Source organism: Elephas maximus, chromosome 22 (assembly GCF_024166365.1).
Source record: "Elephas maximus indicus isolate mEleMax1 chromosome 22, mEleMax1 primary haplotype, whole genome shotgun sequence".
Taxonomy (NCBI): domain Eukaryota; kingdom Metazoa; phylum Chordata; class Mammalia; order Proboscidea; family Elephantidae; genus Elephas; species Elephas maximus.
The window spans coordinates 62921730-62943205 of record NC_064840.1 but is presented as its reverse complement, the minus strand read 5'-3'; the positions used below and the strand labels follow the sequence as shown (position 1 = coordinate 62943205).

The following is a 21476-nucleotide window of genomic DNA, read 5'->3' as shown; positions in this document are numbered from 1 at the left end:
AAAAAAGGACTGTAACTAGGTGTAACTGTGTAAGAAGGGGGTCTCTTCCCTCTTTGGAGCAGCAGCACTTCAACAATTAGTTTAATAAGAAAACTAAAACAAAAGCAATCCAGAGACAGAGAGAGGTGGATTACTTATTGTTGTTAGGTACCGTTGAGACAATTCCGACTCATAGCGACCCTATGTACAACAGAATGAAACACTGCCCAGTCCTGCACCATCCCCACAATGGTTGTTATGTTTGAGCCCATGATTGCAGCCACTGTGTCAATCCATCTGGTTAAGGGTCTTCCTCTGTTTTGCTGACCGTCTACTCTATAAGTAGTACATTACTAGGGTAGAAGCTTTTTTAACCTAGCTTCAAACTACCACTACAAAATAAACTGGCTCAATTTGAAGTTTTGCAATTTCTGACCACTGGTATACATTCCTGAAGGGTTACATCTGAAATGAATATGGCACATGTGTGTGTTTTAAGTTGACTCATTTCTCAATTGACTTACTGTGGAAAAGAAATAGATTTGGGATCATTTGAATTTCACCTTTGCTATCGACCAGCTTTGTCATCTTGGGCAATCCCTTTTACAGATCAAGAAACTGAGGGAGAGATAGGTTACTTTCAAGGTCACACAGCTAAGAAGAGGTGGAATCCAGGATTCAAGCCCAGGCAGTCTGGCTTTGGAAGCCCTGTACTTAACCACTAGTCTATACTGCAAGTTGCTAGAAGATGAATTTTTAAATACTTTTTCTGTTAAACTGGAAACCCTGGTGGCGTAGTAGTTAAGTGCTACGGCTGCGAACCAAAGGGTCAGCAGTTCAAATCCACCAGGCGCTCCTTGGAAACTCTATGGGGCAGTTCTACTCTGTCCTATAGGGTCGCTATGAGTCGGAATCCACTCAACAGCACTGGGTTTGGTTTTTGGTTCTTGGTTTCTGTTAAACTAATCACCACAGACTTCTCTGCTTGGTGACTTTGGATACTGAGTCATAACGATCACAGGTCTCTTAAGGAAGGGACTTTCAGAAGTGTTAGATCATCATCTAGTGAAGTACACGCCCTGCCTTTAGGCAAAGCCACAATGAAACACTCAGGCGTAGGACAAGCTTCTTGAGAACAAAGTCCCACAACTTCCTCTCAAGTTCATTCCAAAGCTTAACAGTCAGAAATTCTTAAATTAAATCTACTTGAAATCCTTTATGCCTCAGGCTAAGCACCATTCCTTGGATTGATAGATCCCAGTGTAACCATTTCTCTAACTCATTCACTCAGCTATTAAATAAACATGTATTAAGCACACTCAGCTAAGCTAAATCACTGAACCTTGAGAGAAAAAGCTCTCAGGTTTTGATAGGGTCGGTCAGCTTATAGGCTGTGTTTGCCAGGGACGGATAGGGTTCAGAAAGGTGAGAGTAGAAAAGGCGGCCTTCCAGAAAAGGAGGTGGGTACAGGGTTCGCAGACAGCACCATCCAGTCTACTTGTGGGCTTAACCATATAATGCTTAAACATCCCAACACAAGCTCACCTAAAGCTAACCCAGAGGGAGAGAATGGGTCAATTCCAAGAGCCATGATGCCCGGAAAACCTAACGTTCCTTTTTCTGAACCCTAAATCTATCTAGAAGTTCCTGGGTGATGTAAACGGTTAACGCACTTGGCTGCTAACCAAAAGGCTGGAGGTTCAAATCCATTCAGAGATACCTTGGAAGAAAAGCCTGGTGATCTACTTCCAAAAATCAGTCATTGAAAACCCTATGGGGGAAAAAATAAAGCCATGTGGAGCATAGTTTCACTCTGACATACCGTGAGACAGAACTGACTAAATAACAATTGCTTTTTAAATCTGCCCAACAACACCAGCTTGCTATCCTCCCTGAAAAAACTTTTTATTTACTGAGGCTGTAATTATGGGGAGTTAACCTTTTCTTCTGCAGCCAAAATAACTTTAGTAGTTGAATGAGAAATGCTTCCATTTGGTGCTACCGAGCAGAGAAGGATGAGGATGACGTCATGGCCCTTAGACTAGGAGACACAAAGTCTAGGTTCTGGTCCTCTTCCATTTTGTCTTCACCCCGTATTTATTCAGCACCTAAGCACAGGGATGCTGAGGAGAACAGTTCCTGCTCTCAGGGAGTTTACAGTCTATCCAGGGAGAAGACCAAGTGCACAAGGCGCCCTACACCGTTGGGAGTTAGGCTCGAGATGTCAAGGTAGAGCAATGGAGGCTTTCATGGACTGTCACACCTCCACCCTCCCACCTCCGCACGTCACTGAACTTGTTATATTCCCTTGATTAAAACGGGGATAATTCCTGCTTAATCTACTTTATGGTACTATCCCAACTCTGGAAGCTCAAAAAGACCTCAAAAGGCCAAAGCTCCCAGAAAAGCATAAAGAGCAATTCAAAGTAGAAATTGTTGATTGGCGACATAATGGTGCTAATCTGCATACTTAAAAAACTGTTTCTTCCAGCTGGGCAATGGGAGGGGGACCAAGCAAAAGGCTAGAGCGGTTGCAACTCTCTATTAATGGCTCCGAAAAAAACAAACAGGTGCCCCCCCAAAGTGGCTTGTCCTAATATGGAGGGGAACCTGGAGAATTCGCCAAAGTCAAAACCTCAGGAAGTGACACCCTTGATCTCAAGCCTACGCACCCACAGCCCCACGCGTCCTCCTTCAGGCTCACCCTCCAGGCGCTCCTCAACCCCGCCCCACCACCAAAGGCCTGACGGAGCCCTGGGACGGCCCGGGCCGAGTCGCGGGCGCTCCCTGGTGGCCATAGGCGGACACTGACCACCAAGAGCCCGAGGGGCGGGGCGGGGAGGACGAACTAGGGAGCGAGGGGAAGGGGGCGTGGTCTTACGCGTGAGCTGATGGCGTCATCGGAGCGACGGGCCCGGAAGGAAGTAGTGAGCTGAGGGGTGTGGCGGTTTTCTGCGGTTGCACGGGGGTTCGGACGAGTACGGAGCGCCTGGAGGGACATCCGGGTACGCCGCCCCCGCCCCGTCTCAGTGCGCGCTCTGGGCCTCGTTACCTCTCCTGGCTCGAGCTGATCTGCGATCTTCCCGGCCTCCGCCCCAGCACACTCTCTCGTTCAGCCAGCCCACTACTGGAGCTCGAAAGAGACCCTTTCCCCGCCGTCCCCTCCCCGCTAGCCCCCAGGCGGGGCTAAGCGGAGGCACTTGGCGCCCCGGCCCGACCCAGGGTGCCAGGGCCTCTCTGGGAGGAGCGCGGAAAGGGGCGCGAGGTGGGGCGGGTGGCCTTGGAGAGACCTCGGGGAGGGAAAGCATTTGCAGAAAGGACGCAGCTGCGAATCTGCAGCTGGGACCACCACGGTAAAATAAACGCCTCGCAGACTGCGCCCGAATTATGTTAGACCCCAAAGGCAGAATCCACGTCCTGCGCGAGTAGGCCCAAACATGCAAGAATGTGAACTTTGCTGTCGGTCACCATAGATTTTTCAGATCAGTGTTCAGGGGCGAGCTTCTAGAGGCCAACTCTTTCACTTCCTGGCGCCTGACCAGTTGAACCCAGGACCCCAGAGTCTCTTGGACTCGGGAACTCCCCTTTCTTATGTAACCAAGAGTTTGGGGACCTATCAGGTGCAAAGTGCCAGTCAAGTATATATGGAAGGGAGTGTGGCCGCTGTCTTGTTCGCAGTCCTGTCCCATGTAAGGCCAAAAGAATGACTGGGAAAGTGAACGAAAGGCCGGAGAATCCTACCTTGGAACTCTGCTCGCGTGCTGTCTCTGCCACTCCAGCATCTGAAAGGAGTAAATAATGGTTGTCTCTGAAATGGCAGGCAATTAGGGTTGGGAGGCTCTGACCAGAATTACATGGCCACAACTGCCTGTCATTTGACATCCTCTGTAATTTCGTCCAACGTACTGCAGCTGCCTCTCTTCCTCTTTTTTAGCATGGGTGGCTCCATTGACAGCACGTTGGTGTTCACAGGAAGAGAAGGCTGTGTTCTGAACACTTCCCAACTGGCACTGGTTTTCCCTTGCAGGGCAGCGTCTGGAGCCACTGCCTCTTCAAAGAGATGTGGAGTATAATCCTATGGTTAAGGAATGTGAATGTTGACTGAGAACAAGGATGAAGAGAGTTGTAGATCTAGCCACGTGCTCATACTGCGCCAGGCTGGGTGTGAGCCACTGTCACGGTACTCTGTGAGGTACTCTTGCTGTCAGCTTTCCTCCTGCATACCAGACCACACACGTTTTCCTGTCTTTTCCCTAGGATAAAGGTTCACTGATGGCTCAACTGGGAGCAGTTGTGGCGGTGACTGCCAGTTTCTTTTGTGCATCTCTCTTCTCGGCTGTGCACAAGATAGAAGAGGGGCATATTGGGGTATATTACAGGTAAGGCAGAGGCAGGTAGAAGCTTCCACTTCCTGATAAATGGCTCCCTTTCCTAGTCACCATCTGGCAGACTTTGCTGAATATTTGTGTTTATATTTTGTTGAAGAAGGGAGTCTTTTGAATTGAACTTTTGTGTCAGTGATGAGATGGGGAAATATATATGTGTGTAAATGTAAAACTTTGCTTAACATTCTAAGATGACACCACAGAATGGTGATTGATATATGCATATATGGATTTAAAGAAAAAACCTAAAGGAGACCAGTGCTCCTTGCAGACCATCCCTGAAATATTGTTTCTCCTATATCCCTCTGGGATTCTTGGCTTCACGCTACTAGGTCACTTCCACCAAGGCCAGCTGAGTCCCAGTTCTTGATGGCAAACTGAGAAGATAGCCTACTCTGCTAATTTAAAGAATGGGTACTTGGGGACTACTCTTTAAAATTAACATTTCTGGAAAAATGAAAGGACCTGCAGGTTGATTAATACCAATCAAGGCAAGTCCCAGGGTGGAAGGTCTTACAGTAAACATTTCACAGTGTGTTTTATTGCTCTTAAAAAAAAAAAAAGTGTCTTTGACTTCACAATGTAAAACCAAAGAAACAGTCATAAATCATGGATTGCCTTCCTCTTAGTAATCTTTATAACCAAGTTTTTTGCTTTTAAGTTTTTATGAACCTCTTCCGTGTGCCCTGTGATGCTTATTTCTGGATTGCCAATAGCAAGTTCCAAAACTGATTGGTTTCCCCCCTCCATCTGCTTACACATGTACCAAAAAAAAAAAAGCTTTTAATTTTGTTAATCATTTACATACAACTTGATTAGAAAAGTAGCTCTGCTGCCCACCGCCCAAAAAAATTTTTTTAATTGATTTTAAAGGGTAGTTAAAATTATTCTGTGCTTTCTCATGCCACTGGACTCTAACGTTAGTGCAGTTAATTGATAATTACATGACTGAATTTAACTGCCCTAACAAATTGCCAAAAGCTCAGTGGGTATGACAGAGTAAACCAGACTTCCTCTCTCAGCCTAAGTATAGCCAGAGATTCTTCCGTCTTTATCCCACGTAGCCTGTGTGCCTATTTTTCTCCTTGCAAAATGAATAATGATTTTCCGTTTTACCATCAGGCTTCCTAGAATATGAGGGTAGAGCTGAGCGAAAGACAGGGATCTGTGCATATGGCTCTGGCATGTGCCACTTTAGATTAAATGTTTATGGGGTGGAAGAGATAGTTGGCTCAAGTGGTATTGATTCCTTAAGTATCTAAGAGAGCCTTCTTGCTAACGGAGCCTGCCTCTCTCTTCCTCCTCTGCAGAGGCGGTGCCCTGCTGACTTCCACCAGTGGCCCTGGTTTCCATCTCATGCTCCCTTTCATCACATCATATAAGTCTGTGCAGGTACACTTGGCTTGTGTGGTGTGGCTGGATGACTGCAGATTCAGGGTGGTAACTACTACATGATTTGGAATTATTTAGCCACTGAATGAGTACAATGCCTTTTCGGGGAATGATTTAAAGATTGATTTTTTTTTTAATTCATTTATTTTTATAAAGAATGAGGCCCCATTTACTTTGGAGCTTTACTTGATTGCTGAAATAGATGAATGGGGCTGTACCCCTGGCCTGTCACCCCTAGCTGGGAATTATTTGTTTCATGACAAAGCCAGTCATATGTATATATATGTTCATGTGTGCTACATATAGTTTCAAATACAAGAGAAAGCACATAGGGGGCACAGTTATGGATACTTACTAGATAAAACCAAACACCTCACGGGATTAAGACCTCTGTCCCACATGCTCTGATACATAATTGCGAACATAGCAGAATTAAACTATTATTCTTACTAGTTTATCATTAGCTTAAAAGAAGAATTTTCTTTCTAATTATCTTTTTAAATACTGTTAACAAGCTATGTTAATATGAGTCGTTATATATATAAATAGAATTACTTTTCTCCTGACAGAAAACTAAAGTTTTACAGGCTGAGAATCTAGTTATTATTAAAACCCAATGCCTAGTTACTATTACGACTTAATAATGTTAACTATATGCTATTATTATATCTTGTTATACAAAGTAAAAATGGGAAATAAAATGATTTGGGTTTCCAAAAAAAAAACAAAGCCAGAGAAGAATCAGTTTGGAATGTGTAGAAGGACCAGTTAGGGGGGAGGGGTGTTTTAAATCCCACACTGCCACGATAAATGGAAATGTAACATTGGTAGTTTTGCTGGGTTTTATTTGAACTTTGGAACTGTGAACATGATTTTTGGTGGGAGGCAGAAAGTTGAACTTGGTGACGGAAAATGATGTCTGAAATAGGAGTAGAGTTAGTTATGACAGATCTGAAGCCTGGCTAAGTTAGACTAGTCATCTTTGAAATGATTCCTGAGTGTGTTCAGCCAAGAGGAATAAGATTGAGAGAATTGCTTTTAAACTGACCCTGGAAAATAATCCTGGAATACCGCATCAGTGTTTGCTCTGTACGTTTCTTCTGCCATTTACTGTGCTTTGCAGTTTTGAAACAGGAGCCCTGGTGGCACAAAGGTTAAGAGCTCAGCTGCTAACCGAAAAGCTGGCAGTTCAAACCCACCCAGTGGTCTGTGGGAGAAAGACCTGGCAATCTGCTTCTGTAAAGATTAAAGGCAAGAAAACCCTGTGGAGCAGTTCTACTCTGTCACATAGGGTCACTATGGGTTGGAATCGACTCAATGGCACCCAACAACACCAACAGTTTTCAAAGTGCTATCATGTACATTATCTCATTTGAGCCCCACAAACAGTCCTGAGAATGGGCTAGCAGGTACTCCAGGCCGAGACAGGCTGAATAAGGGGATCCACTGTTTCAAGACTAGTAAGTGGGAGAGGTAAACCCAGGTCTTGGGAGTCCTAGGACCAGGTCTTTTTCACTAAACCATTATAACTCAGCTCGTTTGCATAGTGGTTCACTTACACTGAAGTTTGGTTACCTTCACTCGGTTTAGTCTCACACCTGGTAAGTAAGGAGGGTCAGATGGAGTGTTCATGTTAACACAGGTAAAGCCCAACCCAAACTGGTGTTCAAGGACAAAGCCATTTGGGAATTCCAAAAAATGGATATTGTTCTCACTGTCCGTCTTAACAGCATTTTATGTCTCCTCTGTTTCCAGACCACACTCCAGACAGATGAGGTGAAGAATGTACCCTGTGGGACTAGGTAAGCTACCAAGAATAAAGCTGTTAAGTTTGAATAAGTAAGAAGGAGTATTTGGCTGGCTGCAGTAAGAGACAGTGATTTAACCTGGGGGTTGAATCAATTTTCCTGTCCCCCAGCTCCCTTTACTCTGATTTGACTAAGTGGTGGAGTGCAGTAGAAAAAATAGTAGGAGGGCCTTGAATGCCATGACAAGAAGTTTGGACTTAACCACTGTGTGAGGAGTGAGGATCCATTAAAGGTTTTAAGCAGATAAATGACATGATAGAGCAGTGCTTTAGGAAGGTAACTTTAGAATAACTAACTACAAAGGATGTCTTAAAGGTAGGAGGAGACGTTAAGGGCAGGAAACTGAAAGAGCACACTGTTGTTGTGGTCCAGCTGAGAAGTAAAGAGTCTGAACTGGGATAGAGTAACAAGGTAAACGCCACCATAAGGAAACACTCAGACAAATCCAGAACTGGGACATCCCACAAGATACCTAGCCTGATCTCTTCACACAGACATTTTATTGTACATCAGAGCCTGTTTTTCTTGTAGAAACATCTAAAATTAATAGATTTAATACGTAAGATTTGCATTAGAAAGAATCCTGTGGATAAAAAGAGACTTATAAGGCCTAAACAAATGCAGTGATGAACCTTGATTAGAGCCTGGTTGAAAAATAACAGCCATAAAAGCCATTATGGGAAAAATTGGGGAAATTTCAGTAAGAACTGGGTATTAGATGATATTCATGAATTACGAATTTCCTTAGGTTTGAGAATGGTATTGTGGTTACGTAGGAGAACGCCATTGTTCTTAAACGATGCTTGCCAGAGTATCAAGGTATATAGCTTCAGAACTGCAACTTAATTTTGAAATGTTCAGCCAAAAAAAAAAAAGGTAGATCAAACGTTAACAGTTGTTAAATTTAGTTGTCCATGTATAGGCGCTTTACTCTTTTTTCAGCTTTTATGTATATTTGAATTTTTTTTAATATGAAGATTTGGGTTGGTGGATAATGTTGAAAACAAAGTGAGAAACATTGGTCATGAAATTCCACAGTGACCTCTTAAGCGCTACAGTTTATTCCCCTGCAATTGATTGCTTTAATCAAAGGCCATTGTTTATTCAAAAAAAATATGAACTTTTTTCTTAACTGGCACTCCAGAAGTCTCACTTTTTTCTTTGTGGAGATAGTTTCAGGAAGTGTGATTTCTCGGGCGGTTGTGTTCTTCATATGAGTTCTGAAGGTCTCCTACTTGGAAACTGGAGTTGTTTTCTAACCTCCTGTGAACTCTGCTGCTTTTCTGCCAAGTCACACATCTGATGCCATTATCTTCGGAGACTGCACTGTATTCCAGAGCCTGTTACTGACCCTTTTGTCCATTCTCTCTCCAATAGTGGTGGTGTGATGATCTACTTTGATAGAATTGAGGTGGTAAACTTCCTAGTCCCAAATGCAGGTAAAGTTTTCCGGTTTACCCTCCTCCATCACCCCCATCCCAGCTTACTTTCCCCAGCCTGCCACCATTTTCTCTGTCGAAGCACCTGGGAAGGGAGAACATCTGTCTGAGAAAGTTTTGAGTCTTGCCTTTTCTTATTCTGAAACTTCTCTGTCTCTCTGCATACATACCAGTGTATGATATAGTGAAGAACTACACGGCCGACTATGACAAGGCCCTCATCTTCAATAAGATCCACCACGAACTGAACCAGTTCTGCAGTGTACATACACTTCAGGAGGTCTACATTGAGCTGTTTGGTAAGAAAGTCTTTTCTGACCTTGCCATGCTTTGTAGCCCTACTTCTCCTGACTGCCCGCTTCTGCACTGTGGGCTAGGAAGAATATTGCAGGCTGGTTACTTGTGAACAGGAATCCAGTGCTCGGGCATTGCTCACTAGGGAGATGCCTAGAAAGTGTTAATGATAATGGAAGATGATACTTTAGAGTGGTTGAGCTTTGGGCACAGGAATAGTAGCAGCATAGAGTACTCGCTTCTGGTCCGAATCAGAGGACTGGAGTAGAAATGTGTTCCCACTGTCTCTTCGTAAAATATCATTCTATAATTAAAATTAGTTCTAGAAGAACCTTAGAGATTATCCAGCCCAGCATCGTCACCTTAAGATGGGGTACTAAAGCCCTGCAAGAGAAAGTGGTTTTCCTGAGCCACAAAGCTGGTTGGTAGCAGAGCTAAAACTAGACCCTCCTCCCTCTCCTGGCTCTCACTTCAGTAGTCTTTCACCACACCATGCTGAATGAAGGGCACCCAGGGATGGGTGAGGAGAATGGTAAGGTTCACATTTAATGCTAGAGCTAGGACGAGGACCATAGCTACTTACAGCTCATAGAACCTTTGTGATTGTCTTTTTTAACTTTGTACCTGTTGTGAAGATGAGTAGGAAAACACTTTAAAAGGATCCACATGCTTAAATAGAGACAGTTTGTCAAAGTAAACACAGGCAGACTTCAGGAGCGCTGGAAGGGAACATTCAGTAACTGTCACAGATCATTTGTGGTAAATCGTTGTGTTTCAGTGTGCTGCTAGGAGTTTTATAGTAGTCAGTGCTAAAAGTAAAAGGTTTTTTCAACCTGTATTACAACGGTTCTTTTTATATATGTGTGCATATATGTATGTATATGTATAACGATATGTAATTTATTTTTGTCGTTGAGAATATGCACAGCAAAAACATACACCAATTCAAGTTTCTACATGTACAATTCAGTGATGCTGATTACGTCCTTCGAGCTATGACGCCATTCTCACCTTCCTTTTCCGAGTTGTTCCTCTCCCGTGAACATAAACTCACTGCCCCCTAAGTTTCCTGCTTAATCTTCTGAGTTGCTGTTGTCAGTTTAATCCCATATAGACAGGTCTTAAGAGAGCATAATATTCAAGGCAGACACTCCTTACTAGGTCAGCTAAAATATTGTTTGGTTTTAAGAAGACTTCAGGGGACATTTTTGGTTTAAGGTTTAAAGATTATCTTAGGGCAGTAGTTTAGGGGTTCATCTGCTCCATGGCTCCGAGAAAGACGGAATTCCATGAGAATTTGAAATTCTGTTCTTCATTTTGCCCCTTTTGATCAGGATTCTTCTACAGAACCTTAGTATAAGATGGTAGATAGGCACCCTCCAGATTACAGCTGTTCTTGATACTAAGACTGAACAATGGTCTTTCCCAGGAATCCTCATAAAAAGGGCCCAAGCAGGAGCATTTTTTGTAGTTAAATAAAAGGAGGACTCATTGACATTACCAGTGATCTTAGTTAAATAAGCAGCCTTTTACACGGTGTTCAAGATTTGGGGAATTACCAGAATCCAACAGTTTAATCTGTAGAAACATTAAAAGCCCTTGCTTACTGATACGACAGTTGAAGAAAGTACTGTTTTAAAATCCTAACAATCAAAGCATAGTAATTAAATAAGTTCATTATTTAGCTGTGGACCTGAGCACATCACTCAGCCTCTGTGGGCCTCAGCTTTGGCATCTATTAAAGGAAGGCATTAGACTTGCAGGTGCTCGAGAGGCTCTGTTTGGGCATAGGTGACCAAGAATGGCCACTTAAAGTTGATGGCAGCTGACAGTAAGGGAGATGATTCAGTTTCGACGTCCCAGCATGGTTGCACTGAGCCTTTTTCTTAGCACCCTTCTAGGATGTGACTGAGATCTTGTGGGCAGGGGACAGAGATGAGGGCTAGAAAACCCTGAGAAGGACCAGGCCAGAGAAGGCAGCTTTGGTGCTATGTTGCAGGATCATAGCTCAGAAAGGGGAACCAACTAAGCTCTTCCTACTTGTCTCTGAAGCAAGTCACATGTGAATTCCAGACAAAGGACTGAGGACCAAAGCAAATAGCACATCAAAAGAGTTGGGCTGGCTTCCAGAGCTGTAAATTTTAATTTTCTCCTTATGTTGTTTGACAGACTTCCTAATGGAAACAATCTCCCTTGGGGCTCTGGATGTCAGAGTCTGGTGTTCTTGTAGAAGCTTCTAAAATTACTAGATTTAATGTTCTCAGCTCTTTTCAAAAAACCTAACACAGCTCTTCCATCTTCCATGAAAACAGTCAGCTTTCCTTCTCTTTGGCTGCTGTCATCTGGTAAAGGGCTGCTGCCTGACTCTGGAGATGTGCTGGAAGTGTTTGTTCTTTAAGCTCAGGTCTCCTGTAGGGCAAGGCTGATACTATAACCTATTTTCAACAACAAGGGTGATTTTATCTTGAGGCCACAGGATGCCTAGCTTATATGGAGGAACTGCTTAAGCATTCCCCTCCAGAAGTCTTTCAGGGTCATGGCTTTCTGGACTTTGGTAAGCACACTAGCTTGGGAAGACCTTTTGCCTGTAGGTATATTCTTGAGCTGTGTTTTAGCTTGTACTCCGTCCCCATACTTTCCTCTGCGGTGTCTAGAAAGTGTAACAACTCATATTTCTGTGTCCTTGATTGCAGATCAGATTGATGAAAACCTCAAACTGGCTTTGCAACAGGACCTAACCTCCATGGCTCCTGGGCTTGTCATCCAAGTAAGCATGGCCACCATGGGAGGGTCCCCTGATGAGGTTGCATCCCTTCTTGCAGGCAGTGTCTTTTTGCACAGGAAGATCACAGACCAGCGGGAGCCGCTTTATGTCCCTCGCCACCCTCACCATCCCAGCAGTTGTTGTTTTTATCCTTCTCCAGGCCGTGCGGGTGACGAAGCCCAATATACCTGAGGCAATCCGCAGAAACTACGAGCTGATGTGAGTAGACCCTCTGCTTAAGCTGTCACTACCACTCTCCCAGGTCTCCCACATCATCCCATCCCAGAGTTCATTGAAGCTGTGCCAGCCTTTTATGCCGTTTCTTGAGTATTTGTTACAGCCTGTTGCACTGTAAAATGGAGCAGGCATGTCGGGCCAATCTCCAGGGTTCCTTAACTGTGATAGAGAACCACAGGAGAAGCCCTTTAGAGCAGTGATACTTTAAAAAGGGCCAGGGGGCCTTGTTTGTGTTTAATGGCTCATGCCAAAGGAGGAGATAGGCTCAAAAGAGGATTAAGTGGACAGGCAGGTGTATTTTGCTAAAGTAAATTATGTTTTATTTCCCACAAATGAGTTATTTGGGGGAGAAGAAAAGCCATATTAATGTCTCCAGCAGATCAGCTTTTACCTGGGACATTGAGCAGCCTTCCAGAAGAGAGTAAGAAATTGTAGTTTGCCTCTCTTCAGCAGATGGGGTTGATTTCTCCAGGGAACGGTGAGGTTCCTTTGAAGCTTTTACATGGTGGTCTCACCGCTGCACACTTTTTTCCCTTCAGGGAAAGCGAAAAGACAAAGCTGCTCATTGCAGCCCAGAAACAGAAGGTGGTGGAGAAGGAAGCCGAGACAGAGCGGAAGAAGGCCCTCATTGGTCTGAATGTGGTTCTCTGATCCCTCCCTCAGGGCAGGAGGGCTGGGGATGGTGGGAAGATATAAGGAAGTCTCAGGCATGATTAGACCCCAAAACTTTTTTCCACAGCACAACATACTCCAAGAGGCAAAGTTGAAATTGTCAGATCATAGCTAGAGCTAGACTTTTGAGTTTCCACATACGTCTTAAATGAAAGGAATCTTTCTGTTGCTTCTCAGTGTATAACAATGGCTAACGCTTTCGAGCACTTACCATGAGCCTTGTACTTTTCTAAGCACATAGTATGTGAATTAACTGTGTTCACAACCACCGTGCATGGTAGGTATATTGTTAACCTCATTTTACATTTTACATAGAGAACTGGAGCACAGAGAGGTAACTTGCCAGAGATCATATGGCAAGTAAATGGTAAAAGGGGTTCAAATCCAGAAAATCTGGTAAGAGAACCTATGTTCTTAATACTATCCTTCAACAAGAAGCCTGACTACTTCCTAAAATGAAGTGGCAGGTAGAAACTTATTAAAAACCAAACCCATTGCTGTCAAGTTGATTCCAAGCCACGGCCACCCCATGTGTTACAGAGTAGAGCTGCACCATAGGGTTTTCTTAGCTGTAATCTTTATGGAAGTAGATGCCCAGGCTTTTCTTCCTCAGCACTGCTGGGTGGGTTCGAACCATCAACTTTTACATTAGTAGTCAAGAGAAAACCATTTGTACCACCCAGCGTTCCCCCCAGCATTGCACGTGAGTCCCGGAAACTTATTAGAGAATACTTTATTCCTTAAAATATTATTTTGAGGGAAATACTCTGACTCATGGCTTAGCAGAGAGGTTAGGGCTCATCCCATTCCTTCTTCAAAGGCTGAATGACTCTCATGCCTTGGGCCCAGGTCTCCTCAGCAACTATCTTGTACTGATGGTGTGGTTCTGTGCTCATGGTACATACGTTTCTTTCCACGTGTGCTGTCACGGCTGCCCTCTGGGGACAGTGGCTCTCCATCTGAGTTTACCCGCTATCTCTTGTATCAGGGTAGTCAGATCAGGTGAAAGGTGAAATTGAGTCAAACCTTTAAACTATCAGGGCTCTAAGGCCTTTCTCAATCTCATTAATACAGAGGCAGAAAAAGTAGCTCAAGTCGCAGAAATCACCTATGGGCAGAAGGTAATGGAGAAGGAGACTGAGAAGAAGATTTCAGAAATTGAAGGTGAGCAGAAGTGAAGTTAATGCCTGAGTTTTCTTTCCTCAGACCCCACTTTGTGGCATGTGGGTGGGAGAGTCATTTCGTTGTTCTTTAATCTCTGTTCTGGAATGTTACGATTTTGGGGGGAACATCACCTATTCTCTCTGCATAGACTTGAGTTCTGAGGAAATTTTGGCCAGGCTGGCATCAGTTTTCCGCTTCAGAGAGTGTTCACTCATCCAACATATGCTAGTTGAGTGCCGTTACGTGCAAGGCATTTTGTCAGACATAAGAAAAGGAAAATCAGATGGTCCCTGTTGCCTTGGTGTCCACAGTCTAGCAGAGGACCCAGTGCGTTCGAAGTAAACTGAGGAGCTGGGCCAAAACAGCAGCTCTCATGCCTTATACCCTCCTCCCCAGACACTGTATTTTCGACTTCGGCCTTTTCTCAAGATCTGTGTAGATGTCATCCTGGTTTGAAAAAGACAGATTTTCAACACCAACAGCACTTGAGCTGGAAAGGAGCATTTTCCTTGCTGGCTTTTCTGAATACCATTCTCCTTCAGCACCCCGCCCCTAAGCCCTCACTCATTCCCACCACTCACCTTTCACTTCATGCGGTGCCTATGTCAAGTAAATTCCAGGGCAGAAATGGAACCACAGGGCCCAGCTTCCAACTACAAAGTGCCGTGTTCCATTATACTCATTATGGGGCCTGTCAGGCTTTGCAGGGGCCTGTTGAAGAGCCAATTAGAATTTCACAAATCATTGGCTTCTCGTTAGGGAGCTCTCAGCTGAACAACACGTTTTCATTTCTCATAAATACATGTCACCAGTTGAGTCAGCTGCATGACAGCCCAAACCTCAGCCAGACTACGGGCTCCTCACACTTGGTCTCCTTCCATGCCAGGGTCATGCCGAGGGCATGCAGTGAGAACCCACCCACAGACTGATCTTTCTTCCCAGGCTTTTTGCTACAAACATTACTCATATGAGGCTGGCCACATTCCCAAGACAAGGAAGAAAATGTCAAGAACATTGTGTCTCTACTTGACAGAAAGCTTGTTTCAGAGCAGACTGGGGAAGTATATTGCTTGCACAGTGGACGTTTAGATAGATTTTAACCCAGGCAGGTGTTGGTCTAGCTCATGGCATGTGATTCTGTATCAGAGTTATACCAGCTTAACCAGTGTTAATTAGGAACTTTTTTGAAATGATTAATGGAAATAAAAGAGGAACACTTGGAGAGAGACGGACCTATTTATGTTTCCACCCACTGCTCACTTAGCGACTATCTCATTATCTGACATTTTGCGTTTACAACGATAGTAAGACGTCTGTTATCTGACTATCTTGTGCATTAACGATGTACGCCTGGCAGTAAGAGATGTTGAGGTGCAAGGCAACGGTAATACCGGCTCCGATAGTTAAGGTTATGTGTCACGTTGGCTGGGCCATGATTCTCACTGGTTTGGCAGTCATGTAATGATGTGATTTGCCAGTTATGTAATAGTGTAGTCATCCTCCATTTTGTGATCTGATATGGTCATCTTCTATTTTCCAATAATACCAATTTTCATGTAACCACCTGGTCTTTGGAACCTAACTCCGTCAGTTAGTGAGGAGGGCGTATTTTACTTGAGGCCCCTGGTGTTCCATTTTCGGGTAGATCTGGCCTGGCTGTATTTGGAACCCTCTTTGAGCCTCTTGCTTTTGCTGTATAACATGAGAGAGATGAGAGGTGGTAAGCTGTGGAACTGGAGGTTGAATCTACCTGTTTGCTTCCCAAAGCTATTCTAAAGGAAGTAGTCATGTGGAAATAGGATAGTAGTGCTTCCCCCCCCCAATAAAGCTGGCAAAGTATGTTTTGGGGTTCAGCAACAGACATGCTCGTAATTAGTCCCCATCATGGGAAGATGCTTTCAAAGCACTTTTTCATCTTGGTGATCCTTACAACAATTTGTGGAATAGGAAAAAATGTTTTTTTCCCAGTTCCATCGATGAGGAAACACAAGCACTGGGTGGGGGACGGGGATGGAGGCAGCCTCCTCGAGGTCACAAAGGCAATCAGGAGGAAATTTACAGGGACCTCAGGTTGTCTGATAGCCCCCGCACCCTGCACGCCAGTCTGTTGTACTTCATCCAGTCCCTTGTGTTCTTTCCCCCTCAGATGCCGCGTTTCTGGCCCGGGAGAAGGCAAAGGCCGATGCTGAGTGCTATACCGCTGTGAAAATAGCCGAAGCCAACAAGGTAAAGGCCCAGTCCAGCCTGTTGAAGAGAAGATGGTGGATATGGGTTTAGGTTCGCATCGCTGAAGAGTCACCAGGGTTCGGTGACCACCACCACCCAGAGCTGCTCGTGGCCAGCACTGATGACTGCTGTGTCGTGTGGGCAGGCACTTCCCTTTGCCTTAATGGTGCTTTGATAGAGGTTTAATTTTTGTGTTAAACATGGAAACTTCTTGCAGCCCAGGCAAGAGGTGCGAGGTAAGAATAACCCGGTTTCAGATCCGCAGTTGCATTCTTAGAGAAGCAGTTGCTCCGTTACTAATGTGACGCTGAGCCCAGCAAAGCTCGAGAGGGGAGTATTACCTTGACAGAGACCCTCTCCCTGTGAAAATCAAAGGGGTGCCACCCAGAGTTTGCCGGAATCTGACTCCACCAAAGCTATCCTTACTTTTTTTTTCCTTCTTTTCTCCTACAGCTGAAGCTGACCCCTGAATACCTGCAGCTGATGAAGTACAAGGCAATCGCTTCCAATAGCAAGATTTACTTTGGCAAAGACATCCCTAACATGTTTGTAGACTCTGCAGGCAGCCTGGGCAAGCAGTTTGAGAAGCTGGCTGACAAGCTGAGTTTTGGCTTAGAAGAGGAGCCCTCAGAGGCAGCCACAGAGGGGAACTGAAAATGTTTTTATACAACCTCAGATGACACTTGAAGAAATCTTTATTTTTTAATGATGAACCCAATTGTCCCCTCCTTCCCGTACTACCTTCTTTGACTCGCTTCGAGGTACTGTGGTGAAAAAGAAGAAATGAACTTAAATCTACTCCCCTTCCTGGTAAGGGGGGTGGGAATTGATGATAGGAGAGTTTATTCAGGTGGGTGGGTAATTTAACTTCTGATAAGATTTGTACGCCATTTCACCTTGGATCTCCAGGCACTAATTTTGACCCTTTAAAGCTGGCTTACTTAGGGATGCTGTCATTAAGGCATAGGGAAAATGTAGGATGTGGCCTCCAGGTGACTTGATTTCCCTTATTTGGAAAAACGTGGTCCAATTTTCTCACCCCTGACTCCAAGGTGGGAGGTGTGAGTGGATGGGAGGTGTGAGTGGATGGGAGGTGTCTGTGGGTGGGAGGTGTCTGTGGGTGGGAGGTGTCTGTGGGTGAGGCTCAGCAACTGAGCGAATACGTGCTTGTAAGTTGGCCAGTAGAGCTGTGGAGAAACAGCTGCAGAGAATGTTTGACTTGCCTGGCATCTTTGTCTGTACACGTGTGAGTTATTTTCAGGGCGTGCTGTCTCGAGCCCTCATAAGGAAGAACTGGTGCTAGGTTTTGCAAGGTTTTCTGTACGCTCCCCTTCTTGCCCAAGAGTTTAAAGAGTATGGTGCTTTCTGACTACATTGCCAGGGTCAGTGCTTGGCACCACCACACAGTTCTTTTTGGAACTTTTCACCTATTCAGAGATTGGTTTTACTCCCTCTCAATCTGTTTGCTGGTTCCAGTCAGCATCAAGAAGACAGGTACAAAAACTCAGGTGTCTTCACAGTTGCTGAAGGGGAGTCGTTACATCTGTTAGCCATATCTGCCTGGCAGATTATGTATGTACCTTGAGACCAAGTGTCTCTATCGTTGTGGAGATTCTACACTGAAGAGTTCTGGTACCGCATACAGAAGAGGAAGAAAGGTCATCCAAGAGATTTCATAGTCTTACTGCCTATGGCTTGTGCTGGGAGTGAGACTTGTCCCATACGGTGATAAAAAGGGAGCCCTTTCCCTAAGTGGTGTGTGTTTTTCAACTCAGGGCTCTAATCGGGTCAGACTGAATGTCAAATCTCTAGAGACAGCTGTGAGTGCAAGGCCAAGTTCATGCCATGCCCAAGCCCCTGGGTTGGAATGGCTGCATCAAGATCAGTTTAAAATGTTTATTTTTCCTTACTGCTTGGGAAAATTTCAGCCATACTGGGAGATCCAGGGTGGGGGAGCGCAAAGATGAAAGAAACCTTCTTATATCCAGAAATGAGTGCTGGGGGAGGAGGCCATTCTAGCTCTTGAGCTGTGTATAGCAGTATTAAGTGGAGGACAGTTATATGGAGTTAATTTGCAAGGTATTGTCCATGACCACGAGCTCTGGTGGCACAGTGGTTAAGAGCTCAGCTGCCAACCAAAAGGTCAGCAGTTTGAATCCACCAGCCGCTCCTTGGAAACCCTATAGGGCAGTTCTACTCTGTCCTGTAGGGTTGCTGAGTCGGAATGGGTTGGGTATCTATGAGCAACTCTGGCTTAGGATTTCGCCTTATTGGCTGTCCTCTGAGACTCCCGCCATACCCCTCCTCCCGAGGTGAACAATATGAATGCTGTTTTCTGGCAACAGATCCCCACCTCATATTTGGCCCCATTTGCACATTTCTGGCTTATGGAATGGCCTTTTCTCAAGCTGGAACTCAGGCAAGCTTGCTCCTAAGCAGTACCAGGCTTGTCAGGAGTTTGAGGAGGATCCGTCCTACATAGGAAGGCACAGACCATTAACTCCCCTTACTTCAAATATTGCTCTTCTCTGTTCTAATTCCTGGGACTCAGAATTCTCAAGCCAGTCGTCCTGGTCACACTTTGCGCAGGCATCAGAAGGTTCCTGGGGAGTGACAAATGTCAACATGCTCAAGAGTTCTTGCAGCAGGTGGTCAGTCTCCCAAGACCAGTATAGGGTGTCCCTAAGATGCACTCGTTTGCTCCCATTTCAATGCCATTGGTCACTTGGTAAGAGCAGTGTGGCAGGTCCGGTATCCCTGATGTACGTATTTGCCTGCTTCTCCCCTCTGATCTCTCGCTGCATGGTACGGGCCTCAGAAGACACTGCTTCACTGCAGTAGAATCAGGAGCAGGCATACCTGAAGCTCTCTCAGCAGCACGTTTTGCTCAGGTTCCTAACTTGAAAGTCTCTCCAGTACTAACACCTGGTGATAGTTTGTCCATTGCACTAGATACACTTTGACCACAAAAGAGCATCAAAAGTAAACTCCTGCTGCAACTGCCCTACCCCCTCTGTGTTACTGTCACTTCCTCAGACGAAAAATATGAATGTTGTACCCACTGTCTTAAACCCAGTGGTTGTCTGTACCTGCCTGAAAAGTACAATCACGGAATTTAACTTTCCTTAGCATAGGGCAAGTAACCCATCTGTCTGTTGTGGTTTTTTTTTTTTTCCCCAACACTTACTAGAAAATCTGATCTTAAAAGTCTGAATTCTAAACACACAAACTGTGACAGCCTGCGATTTTGTAGGCAGTAGAGTCTTGGCTGCTATTTATAAGTGGAACTCTTGTTCCAATCAAAGTAAATAACTTCAAAAAATTCAGTTTTTGTAGGATTTTCCAAGGAAAAGTCACCTTGGTTGAATGTTTCTCACTCATTAAACTTTGCAGAAACAATTCATAGTCATTGCTGTTTTTAATCACTTTTTTAATATGAGGACAGAATGTCTGCAAGGAAGCCAAAGTTTGTTATTAATTTTTATATGACAAAAGTAAAATAGATTTAGAGGAATCTTATGATCATAGTAAGTTGGGGGGGGAATCACTGAAAGAATCTTAGCATTGTATTCATCAAAAAAACATGTTTTAGAAATGATTTGTAGTAATTCCTGTGAATCTATGTATCTTTCGACCCTGATAACTTTTATCATTTATAGGGAGGAAATAGCGAAAGTATGGTGATGGTATTTACCCCCTTGACTTAGGCATGTAAGCTTTACTTAGGATAAACTGTACCTTGGCTAGTGGCTGTTCTGTGTCTGTAAACTTAACCACTGCTTCCTTAGTTCTAGCCGATAGAGGTCTAGGCACTGTTTCTATTGTTTTCTTATATAAAGAGGTAGTAGCCAATCATTTCGTGTTTGTATTGCCATTCCCTTTTATTTCGGCTTTTGTGTAGGCTGGTGATTGAATAGTCAGCCTGATACTACTTTCAAAGAGCCCTGAGGGCTTAATGACCCCCCCTCGTAACTGGGAAATTATTGTTACACTAATCATTCTGTAAATGACACTGCTGGAGTAATTGCCTTGAGTTGATAGCTGGAGGAATTGTTCTGGACAACACTAAAGGTCTTGTGTGAATTTATGTCTTAGTTTTATTTCCAGTCTTGCTAAATAAAATGAGTCTTTGTATTTACTGTTTTACTAAAGTGAAATATAGCTATAGCAACATTAAGCTAGGTGACATTTAAAGAAAAAAAGTCCTTTCCTAGTAATTTAAATACAAGATTTCCCTAAAAATACATTCAGATGAAAATCTATCCCCGTTATCAACACAGAAACAATGAGCACCGAATTTGTTAACATGGCATAACTCTTGGTAGATGCTATAGAGTTTTATCATTTTAAAGAATTCATGCACCTCTGCAATTCTACTCCAAAGGGCAGAGATATTTTCAGTTGGCCCCAAACTCATTTTCATATCAATTCAGTGGAGAAGTCCCTGTCTCTACTCTGAAAAACCACTCACCCTAGGGTTGCCAGGTAAAATACAGGATGCCCTGTTAAATTTTCATTTCAGATAAACTGTCAATAATTTGTAGTGTAAGTATGTCCCAAATATTGCATAGGACATGTTGTTAGGTGCCGTCGAGTCAGTTCCAACTCAAGCAACCCCTATGTACAACAGAATGAAACACTGCCTGGTCCTGTGCCATCCTGATAATCATTGCTGTGTTTGAACCCATTGTTGGAGCCACTGGGTCAGTTCATCATACCGAGGGTCTTCCTCTTTTTTACTGACCCTCTACCTTACTGAGCATGATGTCCTTCTCCAGTGAGTGGTCCCTCCGATAACATGTCCAAAGTACATGAGATGGAGTCTCGCCATCCTCACTTCAAAGGAGCATTCTGGCTGTACTTCTTCCAAGACAGACTTTTGTTCATTCTTCTGACAGTCCATGGTTTATTCAATATTCTTCACCAACACCATAATTCAGAGGTGTCAATTCTTCAGTCATCCTTATTCATTGTCCAGCTTTCGCATGCATACAAAGCAACAGAAAATGTGGCTTGGTGCTAACTAAGAAAGTTGTTTATCTGAAATTCAGATTTAACTGGGTGTCCTGGATTTTTATTGCTAAATCTGGCAACCGTGGCCCAGCCCTTTCTCAGC

General features: G+C 44.2%; 1 protein-coding gene and 1 long non-coding RNA gene across 10 annotated transcripts in view; one reads left to right on the top strand and one right to left on the bottom strand.

The window, feature by feature from the left end:
• LOC126065328 (uncharacterized) overlaps positions 1–4009 on the bottom strand; it is a 303221-nt gene extending 299212 nt beyond the window's left edge. For all 7 annotated transcript variants that reach the window (XR_007514833.1, XR_007514827.1, XR_007514825.1 and 4 more), the window contains exon 1: positions 3721–4009. This is a non-coding gene — a long non-coding RNA (uncharacterized LOC126065328). The remainder of the gene's footprint in view (positions 1–3720) is intronic.
• ERLIN2 (ER lipid raft associated 2) lies at positions 2881–20518 on the top strand. 3 transcript variants are annotated; one of them, XM_049865148.1, is made up of 12 exons: positions 2881–2984; positions 4237–4358; positions 5675–5756; positions 7512–7558; positions 8942–9003; positions 9177–9302; positions 11991–12064; positions 12222–12280; positions 12838–12929; positions 14045–14134; positions 16281–16360; positions 16814–20518. In XM_049865148.1, the coding sequence occupies exons 2-12, from the start codon at positions 4252–4254 to the stop codon at positions 17012–17014; spliced, it is 1020 nt and encodes a 339-aa protein (XP_049721105.1). In that variant the 5' UTR covers positions 2881–2984; positions 4237–4251; the 3' UTR covers positions 17015–20518. The 3 variants fall into 3 exon arrangements, with proteins under 3 accessions (XP_049721105.1, XP_049721104.1, XP_049721106.1); XM_049865147.1 differs by lacking the exon at positions 2881–2984 and adding an exon at positions 2994–3332; XM_049865149.1 differs by lacking the exon at positions 2881–2984 and having other exon boundaries at positions 4221–4358.
• Positions 20519–21476: the final 958 nt, after the last annotated feature.